Raw genomic sequence first — 17,553 nt, 5'->3', positions numbered from 1 at the left:
AGGTCTGTGGAAATTATATTTGAAGAGCTGCCTATAAACATCTGATCTCTTTAATAATTCCATTTGTAAATTATTTAGCATCTGCATCCTGCCGTTATGTAAGGAACATGTAGTTCTGCTGGCTCATTAAAACTGCATTACTTTCGACCCCAGAATTCACCAATGGGATTTTATTATAAACACAATAAAATTTTGATTAGAGTTCTGAAAAAAGAGCTTGTCAAAGTGAATACTTGCTATACATGTTGACATGTTATCACAGTGCTGAAAAACAACAAGCTTTTAAGAGAGCAACAATAGTTAAAGTAAAAATTTACTGAATCAAAGGAAGAGAAATTGTTTGAAAATACTATAGTAAAAACATAAAATAACTCATAAGTCTAAAAAGCACCAGTAAGCTGAAAAGGAGAACTCATCCATCACCATTCAGAAGTATGGCATTCATTAAGTCACAATCAGATTGAAATCCTAGAAGTCAATTTTCTTTTTAATTCTGGTAGAGTTCCATGAGCACTTAAAGAAATGTAATGACACAGCCTCAACTTCTGAGGCTCATTAAAATCTGACAAGCTCTTTTCCTTATGGGTAGAGGTAAAAAGCTTTGCCATTCTAAGATTGTTGAACCTCTGTTCGAGTCCCTTCTTTAATAGAATGTGAAATTTCTATGTTCTTTGTGAATTCCACTTATAAATCTGGAAGCTGTTTTGCTCCTTAACCTGCCATGGGAAGAAGTTTGTGCATAAATACCTTGAACTGTAGCACATATCCAGGTTTCAGAGTCAAATCTCGAGTTACTGCAAATCGATCCCCATCTGATTTTCCAAATACCATGGCTGATGGCGTGGCAGAGCAGAAAGTTTCATTTTTAACCATTCCTTCATTAGCCAACATCAACCACACACTCATCTGATTCATAGGGTAATCAAAAGCTGGCTTCTCATAGAAGTTCTAATAGAAACAATACAAACAACAAAGAAAGGCAATTTGATAGCTTTGAAAACAAGAAAGGAATTTTCAGTTCATGACATGCAGGGCCATGTACCATTTATATTTCTAGGAAAATACAGGAGAATCTCTAAATTAACTTATTTTTTTTACCGCCATGAAATTTTCTCCTGATGATTTAAGAACTGAAAATATTTTGCCACTGTGTTTCTAATCATTTTATAAACACACTAATAACCGTGCTTGATGACTTGGCCAGACTTCAGTCTTTTTTATTTTATTTTTTTTGTGAGGAAGATCAGCCCTGAGCTAACATCCATGCCAATCCTCCTCTTTTTGCTGAGGAAGACTGGCCCTGGGCTCACATCTGTGCCCATCACCCTCCACTTTATGTGGGACGCCACCACAGCATGGCCTGACAAGCGGTGCGTCGGTGCGCGCCCAGCATCCAAACCCCGGGCTGCCGCAGTGGAGTGCGTGCACTTAACCTCTATGTCACCGGGCCTGCCCCTTTATTTTATTTTTTTTACATCTAAATACTCTGTGAACTAGTAGCATTGAGAGGTAATAAAAAAATTAAGTGCAAACACAGAAAACTAAATTACATGGTCAAGTGTCAAGCACGAAATCCTTGGGGGAAGTGAGTAGTTCCTTAATCCCATCCACTTTTACAATTCTCTGTCTTCTTGGAGTTCAGACACATGAGAAGTACCTGGGGTAAAGTTGGGTTGACAACTGGGATGATCTGCTTTTGCTTCTCTGAGAGAATGATGATGTCATCGACTGCCCACTGGTCATAGTCCTCCCCTGAGAACACAGGCTGCCACCAGCGGAACCTGGTGCAAGGGGTCTTGGCAGCCGCTGGGAGCTCCAGATAGACAAATCTGCGCAAAAACAAATCACTTATGGTTGGGAAAGCAAAAGCTGTGTTTTTCTTAGCAGCTGTTAAAATAACAGGAGTAGCAACAAGAGAAAGTTTAGTTTTGTTTGATCACTTGATATTTTTGAAAAGCTTCTACATTTAGACAGATCAGACAAGAGGTTTAGAGTGGTCAGCAAGGTTAGTTCTGGTCATGTTTATTCCATTTGGAACTGTGTCTTTTGGAGGCAAATATTTCAACTGAGTTTGATTCCCTAAACAATGTGTTTTGACTACCGCGACCACGGTCAAAACACTTTCAAGAAATACCTAGAAAAACTGTTCCTTTGTCTGTTATTACATTTAGCTAAAATAGCTAAAATACTATTTTAGCATTTAAAATTTTTTCAAAGCAGTTCTTACTTATTGTGGGAAAATGTAAACACACATTAAAAATGAAACATAAGCCACCCATAATCTACTGCATGGGGTTGGCCTCTGTTAACATTTTGATGTATATCATTAAAGCATCTTTTACATAGATGAGATATGCATAATTTGCTATCTCACAGTTTAAAATTTAACATTATAACATAAGTACATTCTCATGTCAGTAAAATTGTTTAAGATCATTTTACTGTCCATATAATTTTTCATCACACAGACATGCTATTATTTATTTCACCTTTCCCTATTATAAGTAATTCTGTACTGAAAATCTTTATGCATAAAGCTTTATCTATACCTAAGTTTATGCCTTTAGGGAAGATTCCTAGAAACAGAATTACCGGGTCAAATAAACTGGCCATGTTTAAGGCTCTTGATTTTTCCAAATTCCTTTCTGGAAGGGTCATAATGGTTTTCAGGATGACATGAGAGCACCTGTCTTCCTGCTCCCAGGTGGAGAGAGCACTTGGTGTTATCATTAAAAAAATGACCATTTGACTGTTGAAAAATGGCATCTTTTTTATTACAACAGAGTTGGATATTATTCATATTTTATTAAACATCTGTGTTTCCTCTTTTGTAACATCTACTCATTCCTTTCACCAATTTTTCTATTGGGATCTTAGTGCTTTTCTTCATAGTAATTTATATAAGTTCCTTAAGGAACACTGACCCTCTCTCACATTTATTGCAAATATTTTCTCAGTTTGTTTTCCTTCTTTTCATTCCTGTTTTCTTTGACGTACGTGTTACATGTGTATGTAGTTTTACATTTACATGTAGCATATTTCTATGTAAGCAGTCCTTTTCTTTGTTAACTCCTCCAATGAATTTATGTCTAGAACGTTTAGATCTTTTAAATCTAAATGTTTAAATCTTTAACAGTTTTTGATGATGTAAGGTGAAAATCTAAATAGATATTTTCCCCCAAATGCCTACCCATTTTTTTCTAACACTACCTGATAGAATAACCATTTCTTTCTCATTGATAGTTGATGTGTCTTTTTTTACACATATCTGAGTCAATTTCTGGGTCATCTATTTGGCTTCATTGTTTGTTCTATCCATACATGAGTATCATTCCATTTTAATTATTTAGGTTACAGAATATGTCTTAATATCATATAGGGCATTCCTCTATTTTTTTCCCCCAAATTTTAAGCTGTTTTTGCCAGTTTATATTTCTAGATATAGAGCTACCCTCCAAAAAAAAATACCACTAGGATTTTGATTGAAATTGCATTAAACGTAAATTAAGAGATATCGTCATATCACAATATTCAGTTTTCCCATCCAAGGATGCTGTATTATTTTCCATTTATTTGTTTTCTTTTATATCTCTGAAGGAAGTTTTGAGGTTTTGTAGTTTTCTTTATGTAGATTCTCAGAATTATTTGTTAAAGTTATTCCTTATATTTATTTGCCACCATGAATGGAGTCTTTCTCTGATATCTCCCAACTCAGAATTTCTTAACCATTTTAGTGTCACAGACTCTTTGAGAATCTGGTGCAGGCTTCAGGACCTAAAGAAAAATTCCCATAAAAACACTGAATATTTCTGGAATTTGTAAAAGCTATTGAAGTTTTCTTTGTCTATATAGTTACCTAGCCGCTTTACTGAACTCTCAATAATTTCCAGATTGACAATTATATTACTTGGGAAAAGTAATTTGAGTTATTTAAAATTGTTGTTTAAACCAGTATGGCAACATTATCAATCCCCACTCTACTGTGCTGCATCTGGGAAAATATCACCAGGCTCCACCTCCCACTCACCATCCCAGACTTTTTCTCTGGATGTTATGTCTCTCATTTTACCCAGTTGCCTCTTCTCTGGTTTCTGCCTCTCCTCTGTGTCCCTTAGAAGAAACACTGTTGGTTGGTCTATCTGCATGTCTACTTGTGTTGTATTATGAAAAGTTATATAACTTTTAAATGACCCAGTGTTTTAAAACAACAAACTTAACGAACCTTCAATCTACAAAATAGGTATATTTTAAGTAGCATGTTTAAAATATACTTAACTTGTAAGAATTAATCCCTATATTCTTCGATAGTATATTTCCTTTCAATAAAACAAGGTTCAGTTGTAAAATGCAAAACAGGACAACTTTAGCAATGTTAAAGCTTAATAATGATTGGTGGTCAACATATACAAAGAAAAAACGTCTTTGTGTTAAAGTGCAAATACAGAGATTATAAAAAAGGAATCTACTCTAAAAGTGATATCCTTGAGTAGATCTTAATGACATTCATATAAATATAAAGTACAAATACAGAATTTCAAAACTACATAATTACAAAAGAACTAAATTTAAGTATACATAAATACAATGATTTCTTGGTATAGGTATTAGTATTAGACAGGAGTCATTTTCCCAAATTCCTTAACAGTCATTGCCCACGACTTTTTATTACATACATTCCCCATCCATCAAAATAAAGACAAGGATGAACCAGGGAGAAATTTTCAAAAATCGAGCTCCACAGACTCATTCATATGCTGTCTAGGACTAGCCCTGGGTGCAGCCATATGAAAACTTCTAACAAAATCCATCTTGCTGTCAAATCTAACAGACGAACATATTTTGTGTGTGTATTGAAAAAACCTGCAAACGGGAAAAACGAGCTTGGAACATCCCTACATGACAGAGTTTCTTTGAGAAAACAGTGGTCAATTATCTTGCTTTTCTTCTAGTCACTATTTTTCTCAAATTCTTTTAAAATTCAAACATGAATACAAATGCTTTCTGTCCAGAAACTTAAATGAAATGAAATCTTTATATATTGGGCTATCATTCCTGTCAGATATTTATGAGTTTGTCTATTTTTGCAACAGTTAATGACATATTGGAAACACCTCGACAACAATGTAACCTTTACCATTCCTGGAAGCCACTGGAAGGCCATCAGGGGGTGGTTACCTGGGTTTGCTGAAGTCTGAGAAGTACATCTCCGCCAACAGATGCCACTGGATGCCCCCGTTGTTGCTGTACTGAAGGAGGACGCCTTCCTCTCTGCTGTCGGGCTGGTTGCATGCAGCACTCTCTCCGCCTATCTGGATGTAGAACTGGACAAAGTCCACCCAAGAGGTATCCAGATCCCAGCTCACCAACTGTCTTTTGCCAGCCTTTCCAAAAGACAGAAGAATCACAGATCCAATCACCTGGGAGCTCTGTGGCATTTTGTTGTTTCGGTTTCAAATTCATATGAGCATCCTAGCACCATGTGGAGATGATTTTGTCCCCATTTATTGTTGAGAGAAGCAAGTTATGCCATTGAATTGTCTCTGCTCTGGTTATGGTAACTGTTTCTGGATACAATCGATTAGTCTCTACATCACTGGTTCTCAGACTTGGTTACAAGAAGACTTAGGAACTGCTAATTATACCAGAGTATTCAAAAGCAAAATTAATTTTAATTAATAAAAATAAAGCAAAATTAATTTTAATTAAAACACTCCAATATTTGCTTTGTAAATCTCCTCCAGGCACAGTAATGGGGAAGAAAGACCATATACTTTGAAATCAGTTGGAGCTGAGTTTGAATCTCAGACCATTATTCATACTGTTCACTAGCTGTGTGACCTTTCTGAGCTTCCATTTTCCTCAAAACTATATCATGGGTAATAATACCTTCCCTATAGGGTGTTGCGACAATTGGGTGAAATAACATGCTGCATGTAACTTGCCTAGCACTCAGCCTGCCTTCCTGAGAGAACACCCTCTCCAGAGATATGACCTGACCATTCTTCCACGCGATGAAAAGTGAAACAGGCAAGATAGAAACTTCTTGACAAAAAGAAAGAGTGCTCGAGTCTCTCAGGCTCCCAGTCAGTCAGTCTGAGTCTGTCTCTCTCTCTCTCTCTCTCTTTCCCTGTCTCTATCTCTACCTCTATTTCTTGGAAATAGGTTGGGAGGAATCACTTACGTTTTTGCAACCACTGAATGTTCTCTTTGTGTCTTAAAAATTTCCTCAAATCCAGCAACTTCCTTCCTTTGCTTCGTGTGTCCCCTGCATGTCACAGTCCCGTTGTGAGGTGTTAGATAGAAATTGACAAGGTTTACCATCATCCTTGTTGTGTGTAAATGGTTTCATGCTAATTGGACTGAAAAAAGGTTTGCTCGTGAGATTCCTCCACCAAACACATTCTGCCAAAGCTAACCCATGGCCTGCACTGAAGGAGTTCAATTAAAAGTTGGGAAGAAAAACTGAGATAGGATACACAGTAGAGAGAAAAACACCCCTTGCACTTATAACTTAAACCCAAATCTAATCCACTAAGTTAATTAAGAACGAATTTCAGTTATTAGAAGTCACAGGGGAAACACTTGGGGCTAATTAAAAGCATACATTGTTACTGATAAATTTAGAGCCAATTAAGGGTTTCAAAAGAAACAAGGGGGCCAGCAAAACGAGAACTGAAATTAATCCCGAGACAGGAACTCATTCTTTGGAACTCTCAATTCTAAGTATGTATTTGAGGAAATCTTAAAAGTAATACGCATTTTCAACGTGTTATATGCGCTTTTCATTTTTCCCGTCGTTGATTTGAAATAATGTAAGTGAGAAACACCTCAGAGATTATTATAATCTGGCCTAGAATTTTTACGCCTCAGGATCATTACAGGAAGAATGATTTTGAGAAGAAAAACTACAGAACCTAGCTGGTCAATTTCAATCCAGCAAACTTCTTTGAAAAACTTGGCATGTGGAAGTGAGCCAGGAGGATAAAGATCCGAGGTGAGGAGAATTATAAAAATCCAATTATCACAATTAGCTGGGTGGAATGATCGGTCTATTGTGAAACTCATAGAGCAGTGTTGTTCTTCCAGGAGACTAAGGTGTTGGTCTACAGAGGTTTTCAAAAAGTGTTTTGTGGGGTTTTTGTAAATGGTGGAAAATGTCATACAAATGCTTGGGTTGGCACTGAAGATGTTTTTTCCTAGAGAATAGCATAAATCATTTTCTTTTATTCAGTGAGTTGAAATACTGAACATTGTTTTAAAGGGAGGAAAAAAAAAAGGAAATGGCTCATGGCAAACTTTTTGCCAGAGTTTAAAATTTAATGTAACACATGCTTTGCAGTTTATCTATTATACCATGATCAATGTATTTATGTGTGTATGTGTAGACATACATACACATGCAACGTGTGTGCGCGTGTATGCTGGAGTAATAAGTTAAGGATCTGTCATTCCTGGAGTGTGGAAAACACCCTCTAATTTCCCCCCAACCTTCTAGGTTAAAAGGGTTCATTGCTACTCTCATACACTGCTGGTGGGAGTGCAAACTGGTGCAGCCACTATGGAAAACAGTATGGAGATTCCTCAAAAAATCAAGGATAGAACTACCATATGATCCAGCTATTCCACCGTTGGGTATTTATCCAAAGAACTTGAAAACACCAATTTGTAAAGATACATGCACTCCTGTGTTCACTGCAGCGTTATTCACAATAGCCAAGACTTGGAAGCAACCTAAGTGCCCATCGAGGGATGAATGGATAAAGAAGATGTGGTATATATACACAATGGAATACTACTCCGCCATAAGAAACGATGAAATCCAGCCATTTGTGACAACATGGATGGACATTGAGGGTATAATGCAAAGTGAAATAAGTCAGAGGGAGAAGGTCAAATACCGTATGATTTCCTTCATTAAGTAGTAGATAATAACAACAATAAACAAACACATAGGGACAGAGATTGGACTGGTGGTTAGCAGAGGGGAAGGAGGGAGGGAGGAGGGTGAAAGGGATCATTCGGTACATGTGTGTGGTGATGGGTTCTAATTAGTATTTTGGTGGTGAACATGATGTAATCTATGCAGAAATAGAAGTACAATGATGTACACCTGAAATTTTTACAGTGTTATAAACCAATGTTACTGCAATAAACAAAAAATTTAAAAAAAAATGGTTCATTGCTTTAAGGATTTAGATAAAACAAAATAAATTTTAAAGGTAATGCCTTCAGAATCCAGAGCTTTTATAAGAAAACCTCTAAATCACTTCATAAAACTTCATCTTTGGGGCCAGCCCAGTGGTGCAGGCGGTTAAGTGTGAGCGCTCTGCTGCTGGCGGCCCGGGGTTCGCCGGTTCGGATCCCGGGCGCACACACAACACACTGCTTGGCAAGCCATGCTGTGGCGGCGTCCCATATAAAGTCGAGGAAGATGGGCACAGATGTTAGCCCAGGGCCAGTCTTCCTCAGCAAAAAAAAAAAAAAAGAGGAGGATTGGCAGATGTTAGCACAGGGCTGATCTTCCTCACCAAAAAAAAAAAACCTTCATCTTTTGCTCCCACTAAATCTTCTTTAATTGAAATGCTGCTAGAATAATAATTCTACTATATTTATTTCAAAATAAGCATTTCTTTAGAACCTTGTATTTTCCAATTTTCTTTCATTTGTTCATTCATTCCTTTCTTCAACAAATAATTATTGGTTACCAATTATACCAGGCAGGATACGATGTGTTATAAAAACAAACTTGAAAGAAGAGTTCGTGGATACGTGCAGTGACAGTAACGACAACTCAGGGCTGCAGACCAAGTCCTATGCCTTGTTGACCCCCATTTGGTCACATGATCATTTATCAATTCTCCAATCTATTCAGTCCCAAGGTACTTATTGATACGTAAATGCACAGCACATGACAAGCATTTTTGAGTTGAACATCTTATCTAGACTTAACTCAGTAAGTAGGACTCTCTGCATTTTGCTGGGTACTGTGAGAATAAAAATAAAAATATGATCTATATATGTAGAGAAGACAAATGGGAGAACAATTCAAAGAAAGGAGAGATCAGTGTAGTTTGCCATAGTCCCAGAAAGCTCCATGGAGGCAGCAGGATTTGAGCAGAACACTGCAAGGTTTATTGGGATGCACAGATGATGGAAGGCATAATGGTAGGCAGAGAAGACTAAGCAAAGACAGGAAAACTGGCAAAACCTGCGTTGATGAGGATAGCTTCCTGTTTTGGAGCAGAGGGCTCATGTTTGGAAAAAGAAAATAAGTTATGTAGTTAGGGCAGCAGTACTGGAGACCATCCTGAACATTTGTGATAGAAAAGTGACAGGATAAAACATGTTTTTAGATAAATTAATCTAGGGTGGTTTGCAAAAGGTCTAAAGAACTCTGCCTTTAGGTTATTGCCCCTTCTCTGTTTCAATCATGCTGCTGTGGGCACTGCCAAACTGTGTATCCCCCTTCTCTGCCAAAGGAGTAAGTACATGACTCTGGCTATGCCAGTCATAGTACACCATTCCCCAGGACACCATGATTGGCCAATCAGAAACCTTCCCCAGATTTTCCTATGGAGCTGCTTAGAAAGCTCTGTGGCCACCGTTCTACTCTTATAATGACAGCTGACGTGAAAGTAGAATCTTCTCTCAAGGAGAGAGTTCTGTGGGCATTTGAATTTCTGGTTCCAGATATCTCTGAGGCCAGTTTCATCTAAGCCGTTCCTGCATTTTGATTACATGAACCAAATTTCCTCCTTTTTGGCTTAAGTTAGTTTCTCTCACTTAGAATTTGAAACATATCTGACACAAGAGAAAAAAGTAAAAAAAAAAAATGATCCTCAGATATTGTGACAAAAATTTAGGGAGAAAGCTGGATTGCGAGGGGAAGATAATGATTTTACTTTTGAAATGCTGATTGTAAGTTAGTGGCAGGGCATATATATGGAAATATTCAATGATAACAATTTGAAATTTATTCTCATAAAATGTAATTATGATAGCTTATTGAGCTATTTCTATGTGCTCAACACTATTTTTTATTCTTTACCTGCATTTACTCACTTAATCCTCCCTACATCCCGCTTGAGAAAACTGAGACACAAAAGAGATGTTATAACTCTGCAAGGTGAACCAGTTAACGAGTTTTGGAGCCCAGGTACAAACCCACGTAGTTTGACTCCAGAGATCACCTTGAATTAAGTGGAAGAAATATTAATACGTAACCTTTATATGTTTAAAATATCTGGGTGTATGCGCACATTTACTGGGGTGTGTCGGTATATATTGGTTAAGGATTCATAATCTTGTTTTAAAATTGATGCTTATGGGAGACACAATCTTCCAATTTCTGCACAATTATACAGTGTATCCAGATCTATGCAATGTACATTGGTCACTTATTGACTATTATCTCTAACAATAATGATCAGGGGACCTTCAATGTCAATGGATAAAAAATATCGTTAAATAAAATCCATCCCTGATTATCTATCATTCTCTATCTTGTTTACTTGCTGATTCTTTGTTCTGCACCTGCATCAAAACAAAACCTGGGGCCGGCCCCGTGGCTTGGCGGTTAAGTGCACGCGCTCCGCTGCTGGCGACCCGGGTTCGGATCCCGGGTGCGCACCGACACACCGCTTTTCAGGCCATGCTGAGGCCGCGTCCCACATGCAGCAACTAGAAGGATGTGCAGCTGGGACATGCAACTATCTGCTGGGGCTTTGGGGGAAAAATAAATAAATAAAATCTTTAAAAAAAAAAAAAAAACAAAAAAAAAAAACAAAACCTGTACCTATTTTTGCATTTGCATAAATTAACTTGTTTTGGATTTCTGCCCAAACAGATTCAGCAACATAGCATCCCTATATATACCACCCACATCCATGAACTTGTTAGGTGATGTGGAGTGGGACATTTTCAGTTGTCCTAGAATTGGTGGCTATAGTCCTTGCTGGAAAGAAGTGGTGTTAAGCACCCCACAGTCTAAAGAGAGCTGCCAATAATTAGAGTTAGGTATGTTGCTCAGGTTGGAGAACTGGACCTGCCCCCTCCTTGTCCTTTTGAAGACTACATGAAGAGATGAATTGGAGGAGGGTGGAAGAAAAGAAGGTCCTGCCTAGACTGCAGGAAGGGAGCATAGGGAGGTGGTTCCCCTCCCCCAACCCTAACCAGGCAGCATGGATTGGGGATGTTCTAAGAGAATCAGTCTTAGTGATTCTGGCTGGCACCTCAGTCCCAGTTGGTGCCTATTGATCGGTCTGCCTAACCTGGTGCTGCCACTGGGGAAGCTGAACACTGCAAGAAAAACTTCTATGCAGAGTCTCTCTTATGGACTTCATGTTTGTGTGCTCCCCCAAACTCATGTTGAAAGCTTAACTCCCAAAAAGACGGTATTAGGACGTGGGGCCTTTGGCAGGTAATTAGGTTATAAGGGTGGAATCCTCATAATGGGATTAGTGCGAGGCCTAGGGGCCTCGTGAGAGGCCCCTTAGGGGACGTGAGAGGCCTGTTTTTCCTCTCTCTGCTCTCTCCACCGTGTGAGGATACAATGAGAAGACGGCCACCTGCAAACCAGGAAGCAGTTCCCACCAGACACGAAGTCTGCTGGTGCCTTGATCTTGGACTTCCCAGGCTTCAGAACTGTGAGAAAAAACTGTTTGCTGTTTAAGCCACTCAATCTATGGTATTTTTGTCATAGTAGCCCAAGTTGACTAAGACAGTCCCAAGTCGGCAGACGCCACCAGCAGCCACCAAATTGAGCCAAAATAGAACCCAAGATGTCTGCTTACCATGGACAGCTGGTCAGTTCCCTAGCAACAGCTCTGTACACCCTCAACCTCACCATTATTCCTTCTTCCTCTAGGCATATTCTTGAGATTAACGGATTGACAAATTTAACAAACACTTACAGAAGTGCTTTCTATGTTAGGCACCGTTCTACATGATTTACAAGTACTAATTTATTTAATCTGCATAATAATCCTAAGGAGGTAGATACTCTTATTATTTCCACTTTACAGATGAGGAAGCTAAGTCACAGAGAAGTTAGGGAATTTGCTCCAAGTCACACAGCTAGGAAGTGGAAGAAGCAGACTGAAACAGGCAGGCTGGCTCCAGAGTCGCTGCTCTAACCTCTAAGCTCCACCACCTCCATCACCTGCTCCCCGCCTCACCCACAGGCCCACACTCTCACACACCCTCCAAAGGCTGGGATGAGAAGAGGCCAAGACCTTGCCCACTCAGAGAGCCTCAAGCCACAAACCTGGCTGGCACTGGAGGAAAGGAAAGCAGTGAGATTTAAATCAGGTACAAGAGGGGCAGGAGTTTTAAACCGTCCTATCCTGGATCTGTAGTGACCAAAAACAAGCATGAAACTATGAGTTTCCCAAATGCAGTTAAGGGATAGGAATCTTACAAAGCCCAATTAAAAGCAGGGAATGTGGGGAAGAATAAAACCGTCTCATATTTGTACCTTCTGAGTTCGGACTGCTCCATGAATCAGTCACATATTGACAGAGCCATTGCCCTGATCACTTAGTCCATACCTTAGTCATACCTCAGCCATCGAGTAAGCCCAGCTCTTAGTCCTACCTTGCTGAAATACAGAGACGATCCAGAAGAGATGACCCCACACCCTTGTTCCGGTTTTACAATTTCTCCCCCAATAACTTCCTGCCAGTCAGACTCCCAACCATTCTGGTTCTCAAAATCCGACATAATCGTGGAAGGAAGAGTAGCTTCTGGGCGGCATTCAGTGCCCTGGTATCCCTGGTCACACCTATGGGAGAGGAGGGCCAAGTAAATAAGTCAGAGTCTCATCTGTGAATGCCATGGCCATGCGACCTGCAACGTTTCCTATGTCTCATCTGTGCTCAGGTCTCAGCAATCACACTAGACTTTTCTCTACAGTGTTAATTTGTATAGGGGGCAGTAACAACCTTCAGTTTTTCACACTGCAAACAAATGGATAGAATCCTTTCCGAAAAGAACAGTGCTGTAATGGTAGAATTGAGCCAAGTAGTAATGATGAAGGATATGGGTGTGTGTGTGGGGAGGTGGTGGGGAAGGATAGTGGGATTTTCCTGTAGCCTTAAAAAGTCACATACAAATGTTTGTCTGCTCAGCCAACATGTAACTTTGGCCACGTTTTATAGTTCCTCTTTCTGATTAAATTATGTCTCATTTAGAGTCTTTAAGAACTCGCGTGTGTTCCTATCTCCTCCTCATTAGCGATAATCACCATCTCCCCCTGTATACGACCTTGAGCTTCTGGCAAAGTGCTGTAGGAGAGCGTGTAGCAGCTGTTTGGTGCTTTAAGACTGTCGGGGAAGGAAAGGGAAACAATAGCAAGGCTCTTTTAACTACCAAAGAGGACTTTGGGGTTAATTAATAAACTCTGAAATTTAAACCCAAGAGGTTTAACCTCGTCTTGGGGTTAGATTTTGAAGTTTAGAATATACGGCTTTACACTTATTTAAATGTAACAATATCTTTTACATCTACAGTAAGAACAGAAAGGAAGACCATTTTCTTCTGTCTATTCCATCATTGATCAGTCTCCCTGCATAATTCTGATGACAACTGCTGCGGTATCCCTACAAACGCAAATCCCGAGAAGCAGGGAACCAGTGGCGCTTTCTGAGGCGCGTACCTGCACAGGCCATGGTCACAGGAGCCATGCCCGCTGCACATGTTCGGGCATTGCTGCCCAATGTAAATGCTGTCTAAAGCCCACTCGTCTTGGGCTGTGTAATAGCTCTGACTCCACCGGAAGCGGGTGGCACTGGACCTAGAAACAAGGTACAGAAATAAAAACAATATTTTAACTGACATGTGGTGGTAGAGATGAAGAATGTCAGAGCTCAAAATCTTTCAGATGACTAACTTTCTGGAACTTGTATTTAGCTGCCAATTGTTTTTCTTTAGTAGTTTAATTTCCACTCAATTACCATCCAATTCAACAATTCTATCATGAAGGAAAGTTAGAAATCTGCCTATTTTGTATATACCTCACTTTTAACTTAATGTGAGACATTTTAAAGAAAATCAAAATACAAGAATTTTTTGTTGTCATTGCACAGAGATTTGATGCTAGGAAAAGAAAGGAAGTAAGAAAGAATATTAAAAAAAAATAAAGATATATACAAAATAGCCTTTCTTTCACAGATGAAAATGTGAGGTGTTTAACTTAGGGTAATACAATTTCTTACAATAAACACATCAGTAGTTATTGGAAGACTTCTAGTTAGCTCTCATCATAAAACAAAAGTTTTGTTCAGGGGTATTGTTTGGGGATCGAGGGGACATGCTACAATGCACTATATTACAAGTAAGAACATATGCGTGCTAAATTCTGCTTATTGTTGCTGAAACACTAACATGCTTGGGTTTCATGGACAGGCTGATGTTAAGTGGAGATAAAAAGCTAAACAATCCATCACACATAGAGGAACACCTCGGACCTTGATTCATCTAAACCAGACATAAAGTCTAAGGAAGAGGATATTTTGAGAGCAATGTCAAGGTTTCAATTCACTGATTACCACAAAATATTCTCTTAAAATGACATTATATTTTTCACCTCTAGGAATTTTCACGGATCTATGATTAGTTCTTATTAGTCAAAGCGCAAAACAAAAGAAAACAAAAATGATTTGCAGAATTAACGTGCATGCTCAGTCCCATTGATTAAACCCTCTCCAAGTACACTATCTGCAGATACATTTGATCTTAACGGCTCTGAATGATCCATTAAAGCTTACTGCATCAATTACCCACATATTTAATACTCCCTAAGTACATAACAAACTGTTAAAATCCAGACTAGGCTTTTATTGTTTATTTTACCAATGATCTGTGGCTAATAGGTTGCATTTTCCTTCCCAGTAGGATAATTCCAGGATTCACTGAGGTGCATCCAGTAGACACAGGTTTTCTGCATATCAGTGCTCGTCACAGTACAAACGAGAGAGATGCACCTCCGCTATGGAAATAGTTTGTAATCTAACAGCCGTCACAATTTTCACAGTCCCATTAAGAAATGGTTTTTAGGGGGCCGGCCCGGTGGCGCAAGCGGTTAAGTGTGTGCGCTCCGCTGTGGTGGCCCGGGGTTCGCCGGTTCGGATCCCGGGCGTGCACTGACGCACCGCTTCTTAAGCCATGCTGTGGCAGCATCCCATATAAAGTAGAGGAAGATGGGCATGGATGTTAGCCCAGGGCCAGTCTTCCTCAGCAAAAAAGAGGAGGATTGGCATTGGATGTTAGCTCAGGGCTGGTCCTCCTCACAAAAAAAAAAAAAGAAAAGAAAAGAAACGGTTTTTAAAAAAGCCTGCTATAAAAGTAGGTACATTGTCTTAGAGCACAGAGCCCTGCAGAAAAGAAGTTGACTCATGCACCAGTGTCATGAAAAGGAGAGATGGCTATATTCTTTTAAGATTGATTATAATCTGAGACAAGTCTAGGGCCACAGGTGTCTAGACTGTGAGCTCTTTTGGGGACAGGGATATCTGTTGTCTCAATAGTTTGCATGGGAACAGAATAAAGTAGGTGTACAAAAAAAGTCTCTGAAAAAATGAGTCAATGAGTGGAGGACAGGCCAGGAAACGGCAGCCTGTTTCTTCTAACCTCTGTAGGTAGTGGAGTAAATAATGTGCTAGGAGTCAGGGGACCTGACCCCCAGGGCCCCGGCTCTGCAATTTATCAGCTGTGTAACCTTTAGTGATAAATTTAAGCCTTCGGGGGCTTAAGTTCCTCACCTCTCAAAGGGATTGGTCAAACTGACTTGTAAGATCCCTTTCAGCTCACAAATTTAATGATTGGTCTGGTGGTTTGTTGACCCAGGTGATTTTATTTTCTTTATAGTCACATGCCTACCTGAAAACCACAGCATACATTATCTTGAAGTTTTGATATTTCAAACATTAAAATGGGGTCGGAGGGTTTCAGAAAACTGTCCTAGATTTCCCACTGTACTGGCTTCTAAACAGTCACATGTAGACCCATTCTAAATTCTTTCTCTAAGTAAATTAATCCTTACATGCATCTTATGAACTCTTGAAAAACATAACATTTCTTTAAGATAAAAAGCTTAAAGCGGATTATTCCATTTAGAATTACAGTCCACAGTTTAATGTGCTGATGTTAATTAACAGAAAAGGAAGCAAAAAGAGGTTGAATATTGGCTTTGTTTTTAGTGAGAAAAAAAATTAGTGGTGTGAGTCACCTCCAACTGGTCACACGTGAGAAGATAAGGTGCGATCTCACTGATTTGCAGCTGCATCACTACTAAATATCGCCCTCAAAACAAATACTTAATCTGTCAATTCTCTCTCTCTCTCTAAAACTAAGTATTCTTAGGAGGAAAATCTTATGCACTTTGGCTTGAGTCTGCAAGTGGGACTTCTGCTGTGTGGATCATGAAGTGAAGTTGACTTCCATTTAAAATCCAAACTGGATTTCCCAGAGCAACAAAACTTGACAGTCTTTATTGATTTTTTTCCCCATATAAACTTCTAGACTGAAATAAAATAGCATTGAGTCCTCTCTTGATAGTTTAGGTAACCTGAAGAATCAAGGTAAATGAAAGCTGACTAAATGGTATTTTGCACTTTCAGAGTTACTATAATCACATTTACTCAATTATTCTGAAACTCATTCAGTCATTAGGTGTTGATTTGTTTATGAAGTCAGCAACTGACAGCTGTTTGGGTCTCTTTAGGCCCTGTTCTTATGTAAATGTCCCTCATAAAAACAAAATTAATTTTCATTGGGTAACAAATGTTCAGTTCATATACAATATAATTTCTCTGAGCAGGTGTATTCATATTCAGTATTTCCACTCTTAAGTTGTCCTATCTAGCATATTTTCCAAAGTTAACAGATCTTTAATAATACAGGGACCACACTTGCTTCTATGCATTCAATTTATAGTTGCATATGCTTGAATCAAAACAGCAGAACAAAGATCTGCAAAAGGAATACGGCTTCAAACTAAACTGCCCTCACTTTCCCAATGCCTGAGAACAACATGCTATTTGTAAAAGTTTGAAATGAATATAATAAATAAAGTTATCAATAACGCCAAAGAGAATAAATGTACTTTATCCTTATAGCAGAGCTTTTAAGCATTATAGATCCAAAAACAATGATAATCACCAGTTAAACACTATTTTTTTGAAATACAGCAATAATGTTTAATTTAAGTATTAGTCAGTAGGAATGTTAAATATCCTATTGGGTTGTTTGTTTTTAAAAAATATTTTTACTTTCTTTATCCAGGGCTTTGAAGGAAATTTGAATTCAATTATTTACTTACATGTACTTAAAGGCAAATAGTCAGTAAAAAGAGATACCTTGTAAAAAACATCTCTTTGGTTCTTTGAGGCACACTAACTTAAAATTCTATTTAATTCCCCAACATCTAATGAGCACCCCAACTATATGGCAGGCACTATGTTGGAACTAAAGAATTTAAGGGTCAATATATTTCCTCTCAAGGGTCTAATAAACATTGATGAGAACTGACCTCTTCTGACAGTGCTAAAACTTTCA

At 38.7% G+C, this 17,553-nt stretch overlaps 1 protein-coding gene across 3 annotated transcripts in view; it reads right to left on the bottom strand.

Moving 5' to 3' along the window:
* The window catches only part of RELN (reelin), a 490,103-nt gene that overhangs the window by 102,545 nt on the left and 370,005 nt on the right, over positions 1-17,553 (bottom strand). For all 3 annotated transcript variants that reach the window (XM_087441541.1, XM_004439311.3, XM_087441605.1), the window contains exons 23-27: positions 13,655-13,792; positions 12,595-12,781; positions 5,176-5,381; positions 1,658-1,829; positions 748-948 (exon numbers count right to left, since the gene is read on the bottom strand). In XM_087441541.1, coding sequence (XP_087297667.1) covers positions 748-948; positions 1,658-1,829; positions 5,176-5,381; positions 12,595-12,781; positions 13,655-13,792 — 904 coding nt within the window. The remainder of the gene's footprint in view (positions 1-747; positions 949-1,657; positions 1,830-5,175; positions 5,382-12,594; positions 12,782-13,654; positions 13,793-17,553) is intronic.

Source organism: Ceratotherium simum, chromosome 1 (assembly GCF_057802395.1).
Source record: "Ceratotherium simum simum isolate JZ-2026a chromosome 1, ASM5780239v1, whole genome shotgun sequence".
NCBI lineage: Eukaryota > Metazoa > Chordata > Mammalia > Perissodactyla > Rhinocerotidae > Ceratotherium > Ceratotherium simum.
Note: the sequence above shows the minus strand (reverse complement) of the source record. Positions and strands in the feature narration are given on the sequence as shown.